Source organism: Salvia miltiorrhiza, chromosome 2 (genome assembly GCF_028751815.1).
Source record: "Salvia miltiorrhiza cultivar Shanhuang (shh) chromosome 2, IMPLAD_Smil_shh, whole genome shotgun sequence".
NCBI classification, from domain to species: Eukaryota; Viridiplantae; Streptophyta; class Magnoliopsida; order Lamiales; family Lamiaceae; genus Salvia; species Salvia miltiorrhiza.
In genome coordinates this window covers 44,130,663-44,153,154 of record NC_080388.1, presented here as the reverse complement: position 1 = coordinate 44,153,154, position 22,492 = coordinate 44,130,663, and the positions used below count along the sequence as shown (strand labels likewise).

General features: G+C 41.0%; 1 protein-coding gene across 1 annotated transcript; it reads left to right on the top strand.

The window, feature by feature from the left end:
• The first annotated feature begins 16,126 nt into the window (after positions 1–16,126).
• LOC131009572 (uncharacterized) lies at positions 16,127–18,759 on the top strand. Its single transcript, XM_057936988.1, has 2 exons — positions 16,127–18,225; positions 18,303–18,759. Exons 1-2 carry the CDS (start codon positions 16,127–16,129, stop codon positions 18,757–18,759), a joined length of 2,556 nt encoding a protein of 851 aa, XP_057792971.1.
• The last annotated feature ends 3,733 nt before the right edge of the window (positions 18,760–22,492 follow it).

Below are 22,492 nucleotides of genomic sequence, written 5' to 3'. Positions count from 1 at the left end.
GGGCCGAACCTCATTAAAACCTTTTCACTGAAAACCCAGAGGGAAAAACCGTGAAAAGGAAAAAGAGTACTCGTCTAAACACAAAACGAAAGTAGGGAAGAGCGGAAGGGAAAGTTTCCGGAACTCCGGCCTAACCATCGTCCCCAAACTATCCCGGCTCTCACCCCACGAAAAAAAAAACTAAACGGGCGGTTAGAACCAAACAGCCACACATCAGCCCTAACTACCGTTTCTGACGCAGATGGCTATGCGAAGCCATGTCAAGACGAACCGCAGCCCTAATCTCCTCAATCTTGTGCGGCCACCACCCTTCCGAACGTTGTTGGTTAGCCATTAAATCGGCCGCCTTGTTTCCTTCTCTAAAGATGTGAGAAACCTGCAGCGAGAAATCATCTAACATCTTTAAAATCCTATTCCACGCCGCCTTAAAACGCCAAGGCACATTCAAAGAACGAGAATTAAGAATGAGTATCACGTAGGTGGAATCGGCCTCAATCCAAAGTCTGTGCCATCCACGATTGTGAGCAATTTGAATCGCCGAGATAACTGCCAGTAGCTCTGCTTCAAAGGCAAAACCCGAGCCACCTTTGAAGTGAAAACAACCACGCACCACATTCCAGTTATCTCTAAACACCCCACCTGCAGCAATAGTGCCCAGAGTTCCCGTCGCTGAACCATCAGTATTCACTTTGATCCACGGCGCCACCGGTGGCCACCAATGCACCTCCACAAACTCCGGAGGAGGAGCACTCCTGGTATTAACACCCACTGCCCGGAGAATCAGATAATCCGACCAAGAATTCCACATGCAGCCTAATTTAGCAAAGTTATTATCAATCTCTTTGAAAGCAACTTTCACAGTGTGGATGACACGACGTGCTTCGAACTTTTGATTATCAAAGATACAATTGTTTCTCTGCATCCAAATGGCCCAGATGACCGTGATGATACCCGCTTTCCAGAAATTACCGATGAGGGGACTAAGTTTATACTGCCAAGCTACCACCAAAAAACTATGAATATCACTCTCTTGCAACCCTTGATTGAAATTGAACCACCCAAGGAACGTAACCCAAATATTCTTCACACGTTCACAATTCCAGAAAAGGTGATCCTGAGACTCACTTCCTTTTAAGCAAAGCAAACAAACGTTAGGCGTGATCATGCCGTAGCGGATAAGGCGATCATAAGTCGGCATTCTATTATGAAGAAGACGCCAACATATCAAGGAACGTCGAATCGGAACAAAGGATTCCCAAAGCCAAGAACCCCAAGACACCTTCGGAAAATGATGACAATGCTTGTTGAAGGCCAGCGCAGTAGTGACATTCCCGTGCAACGAGGGTTTCCAGAAACGCACATCTCCGTCAGTGCCCAGAGGAGTGAGCAAAATATCACACACTATCTCAGGAAAAGCATTAACAAAGGCTTGCGTGAAATGCCAGACCCCATCATAGAAGTAATCTGCCACCGATTGAGTAAGAAACGGAAGCATGAAATGTGGAATACCGCATTTATTCAAAAGATTATACCCAAGCCAGTCGTCATACCAGAACGAAGTAGAAGCGCCATCACCAATATACGAGTACGAATCCGCCACCAAACCATCAATTTCCTCACGTAAGCTCATCCAGATAGTAGAAGCAGCCACCAGAGATTTACTACGCCCAAAGCGATCGAGATATCTATCTCTAATTAAATCATATCCGAACTCACGCCCACCAACCACCTTCCACGCAATTTTCATGAGATAGCTCTTATTCATGAGCTCGAACGACCTTACCCCGAGACCGCCCTCCTCCTTAATCGAGCAGACCCTTTTCCAACTCACAGAACAAGACGGCGTTTGCTTGATGTTGCCAGTCCAAAGAAAATTACGGCAGCACGCATCGAGCTCCTTAATAAGAGCTGTCGGCCATCTATAAACCATCATGGAGTGCGTCAGGGAGCTTTGGATAACCGACCTGATCAGGCACATCCTCCCAGCCATCGACAACTGTAATCCCTTCCATCTCGCGAACTTGTTGATCACACGATCATGTATCGGTCGAAGATATGAAGCACGCACACGGCCCTTAAAGATAGGAACCCCAAGGTAAGAAATCGGAAAATTGCCTTGAGAAAACCTCAATATGCTCCGTATAGCCCTGCAGGTCTGAGATGGAACTTTGCTAGTAAAAAAAATTTGCGACTTATCCTGGCTAACAATTTGATCAGAAATTTGACCATAATACTCCATAATTTTCTGAATGGTATAAGCGTTCGTGACCGTGGCATGACAGAAAACCAGAATATCATCCGCATATAAAAGATGAGTGGGAAAATTAATTCCCTGTCTCATTTGCATCGGTGTAAGGGTGCCCGCGCTAACACAATTTGCAAAGAGCCTACCAAGAACATCCTCGGCGATTCCAAAAAGAATCGGAGAAAGAGGATCGCCCTGACGAACACCCCTTGAACACGCAAAATAGCCTTTAAGCTGACCATTGTACAGAATAGAAATCCTAGCCGAATGAAGCAGAATCTCAATCCAACTAATGAACTTTGGATCATAGCCAGCAACACGAAGAACGTTAAGCAGAAAGTCCCAGTTAAGAGTATCAAAAGCTTTTTTGATGTCAATCTTGCAAGCCATGTTTTGACCACGGCTCGTACGATGCATACAGTTCACTCCTTCCGACCCAATCAGAATACAATCGTGAATGGAACGGCCGCTAATAAAACCAAACTGATGACGGGAAACATAAACAGCAGCAACCTGACTCAGTCTAGACGCCAACACCTTAGTAATAATCTTGTAAAGAAAGTTGGACAAAACAATCGGTCTCAGATCCGAGACCGAATTGACGACATCTTTCTTAGGGATCAACACCAAGGTATTAGAATTACAGCCTTGAGGAAGATAAGAATTCCTGAAAAAAGCTTGAACAGCACACCAAATATCCACTTTAATAATCGACCAACAATGCTGAAAGAACTTACCCGAGAAACCATCTGGCCCTGGTGAGCTGTTCGGCTCCATCTGAAAAACCACAGCAGAAATTTCCTCTTCATCCGGCAAACGAATGAGCGAATTATTATAACGATTTTCAACCATCTCCTCAATAACCGCCTCCACTGCCGTAATATCAGTATTAGTATGGCTGCTAGTCGAAAACAAAGAAGAGAAATAATCCACGATATTATCTCCAATAGCCGTCTGATCATAATTCATAACACCATTGATCTCCATGTGAGAAACGATGTTAGGTTTACGACGAAACCTAAGCATTGCATGAAAGAACTTCGTGTTCCTGTCTCCGTCTTGAAGCCAAGACACCCGACTTTTTTGCTGTAAAAGCGAGCTCTGCCTGGAAAGCACAACGTTGATCTTAGCTTGGGCCTCCACTTCTTTATCAAAGAGATCCTCCGTGTAACCATCCCTGGCAATCTGATCTTGAATCTCCAAAAGCTCTTGTTGAGTATTCATGATACAAGAATCCACATTTCCAAAAACATTCCGATTCCACTCGCGAAGAACCTGCCGAAGACGCTTTAATTTATGCATAACTTTAAAAATCGGGCAACCAATTTCGGTATCCATATGCCAGGACCCTTCCACCGTATTGAGAAAATCCGGATGTAAGGTCCACATGTTAAGGAACTTAAAGAAACGATGGCGAGGAGGAGCATCCACCATGCAATGAAGAACAAGCGGCGAATGATCCGAGGTAATACGTGGAAGAGCTTGAACAAAAACCGAACTCCAGAGATTCGCAAAAGAGTCAGCATAAATCGCTCTATCCAGACGAGACTCCACATGGGTTGGCATAAATCTACGACCAGACCACGTATAATGTAGACCAACCGTAGGCGCCTCAATGAAACCGGAGGCTTCAATGAAATCACAGAACTCCGCACAAGAAGTAGAGTTAGGCATACAGTCACTACTTCTTTCATGGGCGCCTTTCACCGCATTAAAATCGCCAATAAAGACAACATTACCATCAATATGATCCAGAAGATCCAACCACAAACGACGTCTGCCAGCATACGTGTTAACGCCATGCACCACCGCGATTTTAAAATTCCACGTCGACCATCTGCAGTTCATGATAACCACCTGCTCCGAGGAGAAAATCACATCATGAATAACAGAAGGATGAGAAAAAACCCAAATATTCGAACTCATGTTGTGTCTTGAATTTTGAAAACAAGGAATAAGATTCAGAGAACGCCAAAATCTTGAATAAGTCTTCTTGAGATTCGTCTTAGGCTCAATAATCCCAACAATCACAGGGGAGAAGGAGTCGCAATGCTCCTTTAAAACTCGTTTGGACTCGTCCGTAAGGCCCCGGACATTCCATACGAGGACATTCATCATAAAGACTGAGAATTCGTGTTCGGGTTTTCACCCGATTCCACTTCAGCTGCCCAACTCTTGGCCGCCACATTATTCAGGGCTCTATCATTCTTCGAGCTCCCTGACGTAATAATGAAATCTCGAGGTTTATCTCCTGCTTCCCAAGCTTTGTAAAGTTTATTTTTGATGAAATCTTCAGCCTGTTGGTTAGGTTGCTGGTTAGGTTGCTGCTCCACCGACTTTCGGAGACGACTCTTGATACTATCTTCCCCACGAATCATCGGTTTCTTTGCCGCCAAATCTTTCGGCGGTCTCCCCCTTTTTTTCACCTGCGCCTCCGCCTCACAATTCCTGAAAGTTTTCACTATCCGCTGAGCTTTGATAGCGCTTTCCATCATCCTTTCCTGTTTCTCCCAATTTTTATCCTGATTGTCCGAACTTTCAAAAATAACGATCTGTTGTGAATTTGCTTCAGGCAGTGTATTGCCAACATCCGACTGCCCATCAGACTCGTCTCCCCAATCTCTCTCTTCCATAACCGGCATAGTGATCGCCTGTAAGATATCCGGACCCGATGTCAATCTATCTCCATTGACATCCTCAAAATCAATATTCCTATCAATTAAAGCCAACGACTGATTGTTGTTCTTTGTTCCCCGCGGTGTCTGAATCTGCTCTTCTTCAACAGCAACCTGTTCCAAAACCCCCAACTGATTTATAATCTGCTCTTCTTCGACAGCCACCTTTTCCAAAACCCCAAACTGATTTTCAGTGATAATCTGTGGTCTGTGAGCTTGGGCAGTCCTATTCTGGTCCCAAGATTTAGGCTTCCAGTTAGGTGCCCTAACATCCTTGGCAGCTCCCTTATTAATTATTTCATTGTCTTTACCCAGCGGCATGTCTTTGGCCTTCCCCTTCCTGCTGTCCTCCTTGTAATTGTTCTTCATTTTATTGCAGTTATCAATAGAATGTCCAGTGATCTTACACTTAGAGCAGAAGGCCGGGAGTTGTTCGAATTCAAATTCGACGTGAAAGGAACGTTCTTCCCCGTCAACCAGCAAAGCCTCCGGAAGAGGACGCGAGAGATCAATTTCCAACAAAATTCTAGCATAATGACCAGCAGCACCACGTGCAGAAGCCCCATCAACTTTAATAGGCGATCCCATCGCCCTTCCAATACCCGTAATGACATCCAGAGTCCAAAATTCTAAGGGCAAATAATAAATGCGCATCCAAACTTCACAAAGTGAGGAAATTTCTTTATAGGGATCGAAGAATCTTACCCATTCGCGTAATCGCATGGTTCCGAAAGGTAACTCCCAAGAGGTGCTTTTCTGAACTAACGCCTTGTCTTCAGCGGTATTAAATTTAATAGTGTAGAAGCTCTTTCCCATGGGGATGATTTGCCAATCATTGTCAAAATTCCAAGCCACCTGAAGATCACGTTTAAGATCCGTGAGGAGACGCGGCTTCTCTCCTTTCCTAAGAAGAAGACGACCAATTAAAGCATGCTCAAATTGATTTATCTTGGGCAGCAGATGCTCTTTTGGCACCCTAAGCGTTGGTATTTCACCAGAGAAATCCGGTTGCAGCGAAGTGAAGCGATGAACAAGCACATCCGGCGTACGTTCAATTTGTCGGGGTCTCCTCAGAAGCGAAGCAAAAGAAGTGGTGCTCGGCCGATGAAGCTCCGTCGCCGATGCATTCTTAGTATTGTTTTCATTGATCAAATTCGGAACCCTAGTATTGGATGTCGTCGGCGTAGATTCCTCAGCCACACCCTTAGTAGATTCAGCAGCAAATCTCTCTTTGTCGTGACATTCTCCATGGCTATGACTAGAGAAATTATTGGAAACTTTCGGCAGATTCAGCCCTGACTTATCAACCATTATCGACAACTGTTGTTGGTTGATTTGCATGGTTGGCGTCGATGACTTGCTCGTCGACGTTGGCGGCATCGGTTGGTCGTTCGACGGCGTGCCGGCGATCTCAGCAAAGAAATCCATTTTCCTGAAGGGGGCGGACCTTCACCAATGGCTGCAGGGCGGAGGCGGAGGTGGCGAACGCCGGGTGGCGGAGCCACCAGATCGGGCCACCAGAAACACCAGCCAACACCCACCAGAACGTGTAGACCTTCGATGGGATCCGAGGGCGAGCAGCGTCTGCAACCCTCTCTGCGCCTGCGTCCAGAGCTTTTGCGGTCGCCGGATCCAGCAGCCCGCCTCAATCAGAGGGCGAGCAGTTCGTCGATCTGGTGGCAGCGGCAGACCGGAGCGAGCGTGGCTACGCGCAACCGGAGAAGGCGGGGCGCAGCGTTGACTGCGATTTCTCACCGGAGAGCCGCGCTGCTGCTCCTCCTCTTCGACCAGGAGGCCGACGCTGCTGTGCTGCACCGAACGCGTGATCTTCGCCGGTCGTCGGTGGTGGCGGCAGACCGGAGATCGGCGAGCTCTCTCAACTGCTGCTGGATTGAGGCGGATAGGCGATGAGGCTGGATCTCTCTGCTGGATCGGCGATACAGCTGCTGGACTCTCCAGCCTCTCCGCCACGCCGAGCTCCGGACTGGAGGCGCTGCTGGAAAGTCGTCGGCTTCTTCAAATTACTTTTGCTCTGTAAGTCGTCTTTCTCTCTCTCCGAAAGTCATCTATATATATATATATATATATATTGTGAATTTAAATATCCAATATTTAAAATTTAAAATCACCAATAGTAAATTTATGAATTTATACTTAGAATTTATATTTTTTTGAAAAATATCCTTTTCTTGTGAATTTATATATTTTTAGATAAATTTATATTGAAATATCCAATATAAATTTATAGTTTTGTGAAAAATTATCAATTTCAATTAAATCTTTTGTGAAAAACATCCAATATTTAAATCCATAATCTATCTATACATATATAAAAGCTGGTCCATCTAGCCAAAAAAATTTCCCGCTCTTTTACTCCATCTACTTTTGGAAAGTTGATTTATATTTAGAAAGTTCACTAATTCATAGGATGATATATATAGTTGCGGGGCCCACTTGCTACAATCTATACAGTGCTCTTTTATATCATGCAATTTATAGTTTTGTGAAAAATATCCTTTATTTTTGTGAATTTATATTTTTTTAGATAAATTTATATAAATATCCAATATTTAAAATTTAAAGTCACCAATATTTTTCAGTGTGAATTTATATAAATTTTGAAGTAATCAATTGTGTATGGTACTGTGTAGTCAACAGTGTAAATTACTGTGTCCCCTACTGTGTATGTCTCGTATAGCTGTTTGATTCGTTTATACAATTGACGTGCATATGGATACACTAAAACAATAATAAGTATACATCAGTAAATTTGATTATTCTAATAAACAATTACAAGTATGAATTTCGCATCACCTATTAATAATTAGGCTATTACCTATGTCTCCACTAATATATTGAAGATATTTCTTGAAACAATATAATTCTTTCAGATACTTACAACTTCAAATAATCGTTAATTATTGATTTGTTAGAACATGAAATATAATTAAGTGGTAAAATTACAACTTCCAACATATTGATTAACATGGTCTAAGGTGTGTATTGAATATTTCATCAAAAATTCTTTTTTATAAAGAACTCTAAAGGTTGGTGTTCTTAGTTACACAGTTGACTACACGGTCATGTGACATCTACACAGTTAGTTACACGGTCATGTGACATCTACAAAGTTAATTCATCTTAATTCTAAGTTATATAATATGAGAATCATACTTTAAAATAAAGATTAGTGGGAATGCAAGTGGGATTTTGAAACCGAAATAAGATTAGTGCAAATGAAATTGGAGTTTATGAAATCAAAGTTCGGTTATTGGGAAATCAATTGAAGATTACTAAATTATAGTAAAGATTAGTTGGAGATCAATTGGGGGTTTTGAAATCGAAGTAAGATTAGTGGGAAATCAATTGGGGATTATGAAATCGAAGTAAGATTAGTGCAAATATAATTGTGTGTGCAATCGTGTATGGTACTGTGTAGTCAACTGTGTAAGTTATTGTGTCCCCTACCGTGTATGTCTCGTATAGTTGTTTTGATTCGTTTAAACAATTGACGTGCATAGATACCTTAAAACAATTATAAGTATACACCACTAAAATTGATGCAACTGATAAACAATTACAAGTATGAATTTTGCATCTGATAAACAATTACAATGGGATTTTTTGTATGATCTTCACAGCTAAATAGACGATGAAGAAGCCTTATCTCAAGGTATGCATGACGTCAAATTTGTGGGAGAGAGAGAGAGAGAGAGATAGAGAGGGTGATAGAGTGAAATGTGTAATTTGACAACATTCCTTATATATCTCCAAAAATGTAGCAACTTTTTATTATATCAAACCGAAATCAACTCCATTGTCAAAGCATCTCATTTAATATAATATATTAAATATATAAGTTTCATATATATCTCCCATGAAATGTGCATCCCCATGGCCTATATAAACGAACTTTTCGTGTTAAACTTTTCCTTACACTCCCTTCTCATTTTGATATTCATCATTTCTCTAATCACAAGCATGCCGACCATGTGGTCTTTAGTAAAAAACTTGCAACCAAATAATGTCAGATCTACAATTAAAATGAGACTTGTGCGTGCATACAACCGCTCATCTCAAAGCACCAACAATGTTATCAGCTATGAGTGTATTTTTCATGATCGTGAGGTAAAAATTCTCTATTCACTAAACTATTACGTATTTAAGCATTTTTGCAACATTATTATGTTTTTCTAATTTAGTTGTTTTTTTAATATAGGGTGATCGCATCCATGCTACACTTGATCACACGTTGATCCCCAAGTTCAAACATATCTTGAAAGAAGACAGTGTTCATGCCATAAAAAAAATTTGGTGATGCATGATTCCAACAAAAAGTATAAAACAACGACAAATGTCTACTATATTAAATTTATTAATAGTAATCATATAGTTAAAATTTATGAAGAAGGTTTTCCACGCCAACTATTTAACTTTAAAAGTTTTGAAAAAGTTGCCTCCATTGATATTATCAATGACAATATGCTATTTGGTAATGTGTTTATTTCATTATTTCCTTATACATGCATATTCAATTGATAATTTCAAAATTCATATTTTTATAAACTCAACATTTTGATATATCTACATTATTGGTATGCATTTATATATGTAGATGTAATTGGTGTGGTTTATCACAAAGTAGTCAAAACTGTACTTTGCAATGATGGAAGACAAGTTGAAGGGGTCTGAAATCTTGATATGTAATGAAGACAAAGTAGAATGTTCGTCTACTACAAATGTTGTATATAAAGAAGTTTTCCAAAATTTATAATAATAAGATGAGAAGTTTCCAATTGTATTTTCATGTATTATTATTTTTACATTGATTTTTAATGTAATTAAAAATGATAGTCTTAAATATATTTTAGTAGTAATATAATTGGTATAACAATTGTATAATAAAATATTTTTAAACCTCATTTTTTTTAGAGATTATACAAAAATATCTTCGAGAATGTTATAATAAAACTTTAACAACATATGTATAATCCCGTGCATCGCACGGGTAAAACACTAGTGTAAAATTACAAAGGGCCCCTCCAAAAGTTTGGAGGAAAAATCAAACTCTAACTACCCTCTAAATGCTCTATAAATGCAGCCATAATTTCACTCTGCATTCAATTCTCACCAATTCAAAGAAAAACATTGAAAATGTCCTTAGAAAAATCAAACTCTAACTATCCTTGAAGGCCGCCGCTTCGGATTCCAACAAGAACCATGCCGATTGAGAGCGGTCGAAGCCCGCCGCTTCGGATTTCGGCTGGAACCACGCCGATTCAGAGCAATCGAAGCTTGCCGCTTCAGAGGCCGGGAATTTGGTTTCCGATACAATCGTGTCTGAATCGATAAATCGAGACATATAGTCGAGCACAATCGATGAAGATGGATGAATTTTTTATGCAGGGAGATTCATGGAATCGTGAAGACGAGAGAGAAAAGAGAAAGTTAGGTTTCGATAGTCAGGCGGCAGAGAGATGATGAATGTAGAGTTTGGGTTTGATAGAATACTCTAGAACATAAAAAATGAATAACAACATTAAGATCTAAGGGAAATTGGCCCAAATGTTGTAGAAATCGAGAGTTGGCCCAAATCTCTAGCATCTAACATGGCCGACAAATTCAAGGTTAATTAGGAAAATAATTAGTTCTTTAATTAAGTGGGTTAAATAATGGGGTGGGATAATTAATGGCAAAGGGTAGTAATTTCAAGTAAAGAAAAAGGGTAAAAGGGTACAAAAAGCACAATAGGACTTTATTTGGTGGACAAAAATTTAAGGGCAAGTAGGGCTTTAATTCATGGATGGATAGAGTAATTATCAACTCACTCAAACATTCGTTCAGGTTTAGAATTTTTTGGTTCTAATCGTACTATTTCTCAATCAATTTGGGTTGACTTGTTGATTTCGTATCTAAATTGACTTTTATACCTATTGAACTCATTTAGGATATATTTTGCTATTAGTAATTGATTGCTATTTCCATCAATAGGAAATCACTTTACATTGTAATTAAGCACCCAATTTTTAAACTACAAAGTTAGCAAAACAATCATTCACAACTCATAATAGACTAATTAAAGTTTGGTTTAAAGAGGGCAAACTCGTGGTTACGCCACATTCAGAGATGAATGGTAATACTCATTATATCATGAAGGGGTTCACAAAAATAAATAATTTAAATGCATCCAACATGAATATACATATATAACTTATACTTTGTATTTAATTCAAGATATAATATTTTTTATATTTAATTCAAAAATTAAGATTCTTCAATTAATGAGCTAGCATAAGAGTGAAATCTAAATGCGAATCTATTTGTAATTCTTTTTTTTATCTTAGTTTGCACAATATATAATTAAGATTCGAAGTTTTGAACTACAATTCACATCCAATAATATCTTTAGTCGTGAATTCGAATTTAACATCTTTGTGAAGGTTGACAAGCTCATCTTTCCAAAGGATTTCTTGGTCCTCGACATTTCTGAAGATAAAAATTCGCCGTTGATTCTTGGTCGATCATTCTTAGCTACGGGGCGAGCTATGATAGACGTGCCGAATGGAAGCGTCATTTTTCACGTAGCTGATGCGCATGAGTTATTTGTCTCTGTTCGTGTTAGGCGGTCTGTCACGCCCGCTGCATTTGATGTTCATTGAGGCCATGAGGTATCGTCGAGCTCTAGACGTTAAATTAAGCACTTGTTGGGAGGTAACCCAACCGTTTTCTTTGTTTTGTTTTTCTTTCTTTTAGTTGCTTTTTGTTTCTTTGTTTTCTTTGTTTTGAGGTATTAGTATAGTTGAAGCTTGGAAGATGCAGGAAGAGCGCAAGGTCCATACCACCACCTTGGAGCATGTGTTTCTGTAAGTAGTGACACACATATCATCATCCCTCCAAACTTATTTTCGAACTTATGTTCTGTAATAAGTTTGGGGGAAGGGGGTGAGAGTAGATATGTGTATCACTTTTATTATTTTTGTTAGCTTTATTGTTTTATCTTGCTTGGTGTGATTGTTTTGTTTTTGAGATGATTATTGCTCCATTAGATATCTGGTGAGATGCCAATGATGATTTCTGTGGAAAAAAAAATTGGAGTTTGATTTTTTTTTTAATTTATGATTTGAGCATAATTGGAACTAATTTGGTTAACTCTATAGTGATTTTAACCTTGACTTTTGGACGTTGAATAAACCTGTGAGATTTTGAGCCATAACTGTTTATCATACACAGTTTATTCTTTGTTGTGAATTTTGTCATGCATGTGGTGATCTTCTAGAACTTGCCATGGTTTCTGTATCGAGATTGCTGTTGTGCTCAGGATTAGGAGATGATTTTAGGCCATCTTTTGTTAGCCACAATTTATCCCAAACACTGTCCTTGAAAAAAAAATATATTATTTGTTATCCACTTTGAGTCTGTTTAGCTTTTATTCTTTAACCGGATGATAGGGGGTGATGTAGTATATGTGGATCTCTATGTGGAGTATATTCATAGTGGGTCATGAAAAAGAATGGATGGTATTGTGTTACTATTTACTCTTATAAGCTCTAGAAAATTGAAAAAAGAAAAGAGAAAAAAAAATTAAAAGAAAAAAAGAAAAAAAAAAGTGTGAAGTCGAGTGTATATTGAGAAATTTGTTAGAAAATCGACTTTGTGTGTTGAAAATAAGTGGAGAGCATAAAAGAGTGTTTAGTTCTGTTTTGTGATGTCTAAATCCCTTAGTTTGAGTGTTTATGGTGATATAGTTGGTTGGAAGATGGAATTTATTCCATGCTTGATTAGTGAAGTCATAAGGTTGGTGTTCTTAATTTAATTGAGTCACTTAGCCTATATTTTCTCTACCTTAACCAAAATCCCTACATTATAACCCGAAGAAAAAGACCTTTTTGATCTTAGTCCTGACACACTTTTAGCAATGGAGATTGTAGACAATTGGCAAGCCTATGGTAAGTGATCTACATTGCATTGAATTCGATGAGAGCATACACGTTCAATTCCATCAATTGAGAGTTGAGTGATACACATACCTTGTGAGATTCAATTGTTTGGAATGTCAAGGTTAATTTTGCTTTAAATTGTGTTTATTGGTGATTCTTGTGTTTAATTGTTGAGAGCTTGAGGGAATCTTTTTATCTATTATTCGGAGGCATCGATGAGCTAGATTTCTTACTCATTCGTGTTATTCATTGTGTTCTTCTCATTATTCGAGGACGAACAATGGCTTAAGTTTTGGGGGAGTTGATAACACTCATGTTTTCATGGTTTTTAGTGTTCATATGATGTCAATTTTATAGGGAATTGAGTGTTTGATGATTATTTTGTGCTTAAATTGCTTTATCTTATGAAATATGATACTTGCTCGTACTTTGATGAAATTTACAGAAATATGGAGTCTGAATTTGGACCGTTGGTCTTAATGAAAGTTGGTAGTTCGTCTCGATACGAGTTCGTAAATCCGAGTTCAGACGAGAAAGATATGGCCGAAACAAGAAAGTCGCGCGCAACAGTGAATAGTGCCCGACGGGAATTTCCGAATTTTAGAGATTTTACGGGATTTTCGGATTTTCTCAGTATTTTCGAATTCTACACTGTATTTATCTCATGTGCCTATATATAGGTCTTCTTTTGACCTATTTAGGGTTCCCAACTCTAGTTTTTCAGTTTCATAGCTTTAGATTATTATTGTTTTCCAGTTTTTAGAGTTTGGATTGGATTTGTGCGAAAATTGAAGATTCAAGATTTTTCATTCAGTTTTGTTTAATTCAGTTTTTACAATTGAGTTCTTTTTAATTATGTTTATGTTTATTTTCATTATGTCTGGCTAAGTTTTTAATCTGATTCTAGGGTTTGTAAACAGTTAATTGAATTCATGTGATTAATTTGTTACTACTATTTGCCTTCCAGTTTATGATTCATAATTCCTAGTGCTTGAATTCTTGTGAATTATCTGGCCAATAGTTTGCATGTTTAGCTATTCGGTTTGAGACATAGCAGAGATAACTGTTTAGCGGATTCAGGAATGTATGATATGATTTTAACCTTGAGACCTAGCGGAGATAGGTGGATCATAGAGAACTATTCTTATGTGCTTTTGGGAGTTAGTAGATTTTCTTGAGACCTAGCGGAGATAGAGAATTTACTAATCTACGATCGTTGCTGCTCTAGCGAGAGTAATTGATTAATTAAGTGATCTCTCATCATAACTGGATTAAACTGGTTAATAGAATTAATAGATTGATTATGTGGATTTAGTTAATGAATTTACTACCCTAGGATCAGTCGTTTTCATTATTTGAATTTTCCTCTTGAATTTTATTTGTTGCTATTTGAATTTAGCTTTAGTTAAATCTTCTTCATATTATGTTTGTCTGTCTACTGTGATAGTTTGTTTAGGGAGTAGTTAGGGTTATTTCGGTTATCAGTCCCTGTGGATACGATACTCGGTTACTGATTATTTGCTACAATTGCACCGTGTTAATTGCGGTATTTTATTATATCAAACAACCAATTTTCTCTTTATAGTCCCCTTATTAATAAATCATAATAACATATTATTATATATATTTTACCCTTATAGCTCTAAATTAATTTCCATAACCTCTGTAAATTTGTAAATTTTCATAACCTCGATCAATTTGTATGAAGTCCTATAGCTCTAAAGTAAATGCCATAGCCTCTGTAAACTTGTATGGAGAATGATTACGCCTTAGCTTTCTCCATAGCCTCGATGCATGAAATTTTGAAGCTTCAGTTTCTTTAACACTTAAACAAAGTCAACCAACCAATATGAGCAAGAATTGACTAACAATCAAAAGACAACCGTTTTGCAGTATATAATACTCCCTCCGTCCACGAAATGAGTATCCATTTTCGTGGACGGCACAGGTTTGAAGAAATATATATATGGAGTGTAGTGTGAATAGTTTAAGGGTCCCAATTTTTGAGTGTATTAATTAAAGAAATATGTGGGGTATATTTGTCAAAAAGAAAAATGGGTACTCATTTCATGGACGGACAAAAAAAGAAATATTGGTACTTATTTCGTAGACGGAGGGAGTATGAAGATAAAGATTCTGCATCAACCAATTTCTCTCGTAAATAAGCCTATACATTAAAATAGGAGGTAAGGTAGCATAGGGAAATGCAAAACCCAATACAATCAAAATAGTGACAATACATAGTAGTAGCATTTTTGATAAAATAAATAAGTTAAGTATCAAGGGTCACAAAAAAAAAAATTTTGTAGCACATTTGACCTAAAGTACATAAGTACAAGTCAATAAAGTGAATGATAGTGACATATTACTTATTTTTGATTTAAAAATAACCAAATACAACCAAAATCTGATTCTCTCTCTCTCTATTCACGTAAAATTAAAACCGAGTATTAAAACCATATCTTATGGCATTATGGCGTGAATTTATGTGATCAAAATCTGATTCTCTCTCTTTGATTTAAAAATAACTGAAATCACGTTAAAATGTGATTTAAAAATAAGCAAAATCTGATTCTCTCTCTCTATTCACGTTTATGGCGTGATTTTATGTGATATTATGGTTGTTGGGTGCATTTACACCAACTCAAACACTTGTTAAGGAAACAACCTTAAATTCACGAAATTAAATGCTCCGTACACGGTTGCTGTGGGTAGTTAATGAAGGATACCAACCAAATGTTCATTCATCAGACATTTGAACAAGAAAGAAGAAGAAAATCCTCTCAATACACATACACGACTCATACACGGTTGCTCAAAAATTCAAAAAAAAATCATCTAAAGGCTTGTATTACATAAGGTATGTGAAATACATATTTTTTTTTTAAATTTCGGCTATACACGGTTGGTGTTCTAGAGTACACGGTTGTACACGGTTTGAGTTTTAGTGATTTTTTGTTGTTTATTTCAATAATTATGTTATATATATGACTTATTACATGTTTTGGACTAAAAAACGGCATAAAAAAACACTCTGTACGCAAATTACCTTATTTTTGAACCCTTAGTGTTCTGCTGTACACGGTTAGGGTTTCCGTGTACACGGTTGTGTACACGGTTGTACACGGTGGTCGAATTTGCTGTACACGGTTGGGTTGAATATGATTTTGATGTTATTTTTAGCATGTTTGTATATTCAGTTGATGTATTGGGGTACACGGTTTCCTGTTTGTGTATTTAAATGTTGTATTTTTGTCGTTTTGAAGCAGATGTCGTTTCAAGCAATCGTTATACGACACAGTGGTCAGTGGAAATTAACCGAGTATGAAGGAGGCGATGAGGTTGTCGTGTACATGTCTAAGGAAGACCTTTGTCATGCGAAGTTAATGCAAGAGGTGCACGATCAATTAAACGAGGATGGTCGATCCACTTATATGCTTTTCTACACATCGACCATGGACGAAGGGCGAAAAATAAAAGTGTCTTTGAAGACTGATTCGGATTTGAACCGGCTGATTTCCGAGCATAAGAAATATCCCGTTGTTTACGTGATCGAGAAGGGCAAACAATCTGCGGCTCTGGTTCCTCAGACTCAAGAGCGGGTATATTATGAGGGACATCGGTCTACTGTGTTTCCTATTGAGACGGACATTGGAAGAAGTATCCCTACACACGATGATAGTAGGGACGATTCATCATCGCAGGAGGAGGAAGACGAGTCCGAGTCTTCGGATGAGGAAGAAGAGGCGATACGACGCAGAGAGATATTGGATTCAGTGTCGACTGAACAGGAAGCGTGGAGACTGACAGGGCCTCAGAATTTCACATCGGATGATCAGCCCGATGTCGAGCCTCGTGTTGGAGTTCAGCAGCTTGAGGCACGTGACTGGGGGATTCCAGTCCTCGATTTTGACGATGCGCCGGCATTAGGTTGGGAGGATTCTAACGTATTGGAGAGCGGCATATTATCAGTGGGGGCTCTATTCCGGTCGAAGGATGATTTGGCAATCGCTGTTGGCCTGTACCATATGGAGAATCACGTGGAGTACGCCGTGCATCGTTCCAATACGACCCGTTTGTGGTTTGTTTGCAAGCATGGCAACGGTTGTCCGTTCATGCTGCGAGCCGTTCAGAGTGCATCGATCTGGAGAGTGATCAAGGTGGTGATGGATCATACCTGCCACACGGATTTGAATCGCACTGCCCCGAGACAGATTCCGGCGAGGGTTGTTGGAAGATATTTTGCACGGAAATTGGTAGGCGAGGGGGTCGTTTTGAAGCCGAAGGAGATGATGTCAGAGATGCAGCGCTTATTCGGTATTGAGATCAATTACAGCTTCGCTCTCCGTGCAAGAAACATCGCGATTGAGATGACGTATGGTGATTTTGGGAACTCGTATCAGATGCTCCCATCGTATTTGTATATGCTGAGAATGAGTAATCCCGGCACATTATACGACCTTGAGATGAAGGATGATGGCAAGTTCCATCATATGTTTGTTGCACTTGGACAGAGCGTGGCTGCCTTTGAGAAGGGTTACTTGAGGCCGGTCATCGTCGTAGACGGGACCCATCTGAAGGGAAGGAACGGCGGCATTTTGTTCATCGCTGTTACAAAGGATGGGAACGAAGCAATATTTCCTCTCGCAGTTGGGCTTGGTCCTATCGAGAACGACGAGTCTTGGACTTGGTTCTTCCACCGACTGCGGACTTGCTTTGGTCAGCCGGATGATCTCTTGATTGTGTCTGATCAGCACAAGAGCATCAGAAATGCTGTGGAGTGTGTCTACCCGAACGTCCCTTACGGGTTGTGCTATTACCATATCCAGAAGAATCTCGCGCATTATGGGCAGCATGTAGCTGCAGTCTTCAAAGCAGCGGCATATTCCTATCGATCAGACGATTTTCAAAGGAATTTTTCTGCGCTTCAAGTACTGAAAGTCAACGCGCACACACGCCTCGACACTATTGGTGTGGAGAGATGGGCCAGGTCCAAGTGCCCTGTACGACGCACGAGCTTCATGACGTCGAATGCTGCCGAGACGATAAACAGTAGACTGTTGTGGGCACGACGCCTCCCGGTTGCTTCATTGATCGAGACCTATCGAGCCATTATGGAGAAATGGTTCGATAGGCGACGCATCTCGGCTGCATCGAGGTCACATGAGTTGACTGAGGTAGTAGAGGGAAAGTTGCATGTGGCTGTCGAAGCGGGTCGGCAATTGGCTGTTCGAGGGACGACGACGCACATGTTTAGTGTTGAGGATGATCATGCATTCTACATTGTCGATCTCGAGAATCGGACTTGTAGTTGTGCTCAGTTCGACCTGGATGACATTCCGTGTCGTCATGCTTGTGCCGCTATTAGGTACCTCATTTATTACAAATTTTGCATATTGAAGTAATTTTTTGTAAATTTATCTTTTTATCTTTGCATTTTATTAGGCGTGCAGGACTGCAAGTCACAGATTTTGTTGGAGGATATTTCAAACAATCCGTGCTGTTGGCCACATATATGGAGCGTATTGTTCCCGTTCCACATCCTACGTATTGGAATGTGCCCGATGAGATATCAGCCTATGTTGTGAAACCCCCGGATATCACGGTCCATGCGGGACGACCGAAGTTGAGTAGGGCTCGTTCAGCAGTTGAGGGTCCTCCTAATTCGGGTCCTCCTAATTCGGGTACTCCTAATTCTCGACCTCAAGTATGCTCACGTTGCAAGGGTGGAGGTCACAATGCCCGGAGATGCAAAGCGCAAGTGGGACCATTGGACTTGAACGTGCCGGTGGAGGGTGTTGAGCAACCACCCGATGCACGGAGGCGACGAAAGAAGAAATGCGGAATTTGTAGGAGTGGAACACACACTAGGAATGCATGTCCTCAAAATGTTGGGTTGTGAGTTATTCTGGATACAGAGTCAGATTTGGTTTTGATTAAGTGGAACACACACTAGGAATGCATGTCCTCGATTTGATCTTGAAAATGAATTTGGTTGTTTGATTGTTGTTTGAACATTAAATTTGTTGTTGCTACATGTTGATTTGGCTTTAAAATTCAAAAAACAGGTGTTTTTGGGCTAAAAATCGGTGGCCTGCCCTCTGTACACGGTTAGACCCTAACCGTGTACACCTTGGGACCAATCGTGTACGCAACCGTGTACCGATGAACACGCAGCCGTGCACGGTGACACGGTTCAGTGTTTGGCCGTGTGCTGTACACGGTTTCGAGTTCTTCCGTGCACGGTTGCGTACACGGTTTCGAGAAACTGTACACGGTTAGGGTCTAACCGTGTACAAAGGCCATTCAGCCCTCGTTCACCCCAAAAACACCAACAAGTCATAAAATCAACCGTATTTTAACAACCAACAACCATGCCAAACACAAAAACAGCAAACCACCAAACATAAGCACAAATCAAACCACAAAACAACAACAAATCAAGTGTATTTTAACAGACATTCGTTTTAAACACAAAAAAATTGTTCATCAGCTGAACTGAATAGGGGGAGGATCCGTACACAACTCCCATATCCTAACAACTATAATTTGTCGATACTTTTGTATCTGTGCGGGTGTCCTCAGCTGCTCACGTGTTGGTGCGCCACAAATCAAACGATCCAGATAAGCACATGCAAACACACCACAACTTACACTATCTTCTTGGAGGAATTGCTCTCTGATTGGCATCATGACGATCTTCATAGCCACATCTGGAGCGTGCACAAACTTCACGGGAGTGTGTGCATAATAACTCACAGTGTGCAGCAATTTAGGCATCAGGCGAGTGATTGGCTTCAATGCACTTGGTCGACGCTTTCGTGCACCTTCCACATGTGACAGTGAGTCATACACTCTCACCTCCCATGCGGAGATAGATATAACCACAGTACACCAATGACTCTTATCGACATTGCAAATAGCAAAAATCTGCAACACAATATGAAAAATATAGAAACGTTACGTATTTCAGTTAGAAAATTCCAAAATATGTTTATATTATACTTACCTCTTTCGCTTCCAACCAAGGCCATGTATGGCCTGAATCAGTTCCATGAAACATGGCGATCAGCTTGTCGGGCACCACCCACTCCTCGTATCCGTGTCGAGCCCGAATGTTGTCCCAATCTGGCTCATTCGGATGCAACGACCTGAACTCTCTCCAAAGGGTCTCCTACAATCACAGATTCATGATTAATTTAAAGGTAGTTGTATATACATAAACAGAAATTATTCTATCAAAAACTTACATAAAAATCCAGAAAAGCTATCGGCGTTCTAGCCCGTGTCACGCCTGCAACGAGCCTCGTATGCCCCCGATCTATCCACTGCTGATTTTGACGGAGCCGTCGGAGAGCCTTCAGATTCCAGAGGTCTAATATCTGCTTAAAAAAATCATGATTAATTATGTACAATGCAAATCTTAAGAAACACAGTAAAATCAAATTATTATACCTCCCCGTCCAACTCCTCGCGAGGATTCATAATCTTGTGGAATAGCTCCTGGGACATCACCCAACCCGTCTCGATCACTGTGACATAAGTACCCGGCGGCGATCTCATAAACGCCTTGAAGCCCCGCTTCTTAGCCTTCAGCAGCCCCTTACCATACGGCAAGGCCGGGTCAATAACCAATTGAGGCCTCTCTCTAGCACGCGCCTCCTCCTCTGACGAAGTCCAGGAAATATTCAGATCATCATCTACATCCCCCGCCTTAGGTGCAGAGATCTCTGGACTATGGTACCGAGCCGATGGCCCAGGGCGATCACTGTGACGTGAGGCGGATCGCCTCAAAGATGTCTGCCTCTCACCATGATGTGAGGCTGATCGCCTCATAGATGCCTCCCTCTCACTGTGACGTGAGGCAGATCGCCGCTGACTGCCACGAGGCTCGCGATCCATGTCTCCAACTGAGTGCCTATGGCTCACATGAGGCGGATCCTCACGCTCTGATCGCCTAGGACTAAGAATGTGAGATGTAGACCGTCTGCGACTGGGACTCGGCTGGTCGTACTCCTCACTCCCATGTCTATGACGACTGGCATGGCTGGATGACGATCTATGCCTCCTCGAAGAAGAACGTCTCCCAAAGATGTCCTTCACAGCGGCTATGACCTTCTTCGTAATTTTGGCGACCAGTCCATGCTCAGAGTCGTCATCTACAAGCTCGCGCCGCATCTTTGGGACCACGGTCCGGATCTGCTCCTGTGTGATACGGGCAATCAGGTCATCATCGCGTCGCCTCCAATAATCCTCATCTCGGTCTGCCTGAGGCTCGCGATCATCAAACTCCTCTGACCTGCGCCGCTTCGACGGGCTGCCAGCCGGCTCCTCATACGTCTGTCTATGTCGCTCGACATGGACATGGACAGGCTGCTTCTCACGAGCCCTCTCTGCTCGTGAACTACTCCTCGGGACAGGGACAGGCTGCTTCTCACGAGCCCGATCTGCTCGTGAGCTACTCCTCGGCATAGAGGGAGGCCTAACAGGAGGAGGCGGCTCCGGTACAAGTGGCTCTGTCAAGCCAGCATATTTCCCTCCAGGATGGTATCGTACAGAAAAAGGCTCTGGAAGCCTCAGGGTCTGCAAATACCATGAATCATTCTCCTTCTCGACCGGTTCGAGTGTCCGGTGACACTCGTCCTGCACAAAGATGAATCGATCATTTCTCATTATTCGTTAATCATAACATAATAAAAGGATTGAAACTGTAAAAAAACAACAATAATTACCTCATGAGCATCAAAAAAGTGGGTGAAGTCAGAAGCCGACTTCCAAGTCGTCCAGTTCACCAATCGTGGCATCTCCAAGCTCGAGTCACGAGCCCCACACGCGCGGCCCAACCTCGGAATGGCCCCGTACGACCAAATCTGTAATGCCCATAGAAGTGGTACGTCCTCCTAATACCTGTAATCTCCGAGGGATGCTTCTTCAACACACTCATCCCATGGCACAAAATCTGGAATGAGTAAGAGCCCCACGGGAAGTCGATCCATTTCTGATAGTCCTCTACCAGTGCCCACACCCAATCGTGCACGTATTTATAATCCCGACAGAAGACGAGATCATACGCCACGAGAATATTACCCACCCTCAAATAATCCTCGGCAATATTGCCCATACTGCGGTTAACGAACCGCTTTCGCAGATCCTTCACTTCCACCTTCTTGCCTTTAAAAACTCGGTGCCATAGACTCTGCTTCCCAACACGGTGATCCACATTAGGATCAAAATGCTGCGGGGATGGCCCGAAGCACAACCCCGTCACTAGACAATACTCCAAAGCACCAAATCGAATGTCGTGTCCACCAATGTGGAACCACTTCTCCCACGGATCGAATGCTTGGTCATACAACTCCCGTGCAAGAAGATGGTGCAGTGCGGCATTCGCACTATCCTGCCTCTTCAACTGAAGTAAATACACAAACGGACCTTTCTTAAATTGTTCAAGACACCGGTAATGCGTCAGACAGGTCTCCACTTCCTTCAGTGTCTTGTCCTTGATGTAGTGATTGATACGTGCGGCATAACCTTGCATGCACGGACGTAACCAAACATGCCTCGGAGGCTGCAATTAATTCAAAATGATGATCAGTATCAAAAAATATCAACCGTGTACAGATTCTAGACCAACC

Coding starts and splice junctions, on each gene's coding strand:
- LOC131009572 (XM_057936988.1), top strand. CDS start 16,127: ATGTCGTTTCAAGCAATCGTTATACGACACAGTGGTCAGTGGAAATTA. Junction 18,226..18,302: donor CATGCTTGTGCCGCTATTAG/GTACCTCATTTA, acceptor GCATTTTATTAG/GCGTGCAGGACTGCAAGTCA.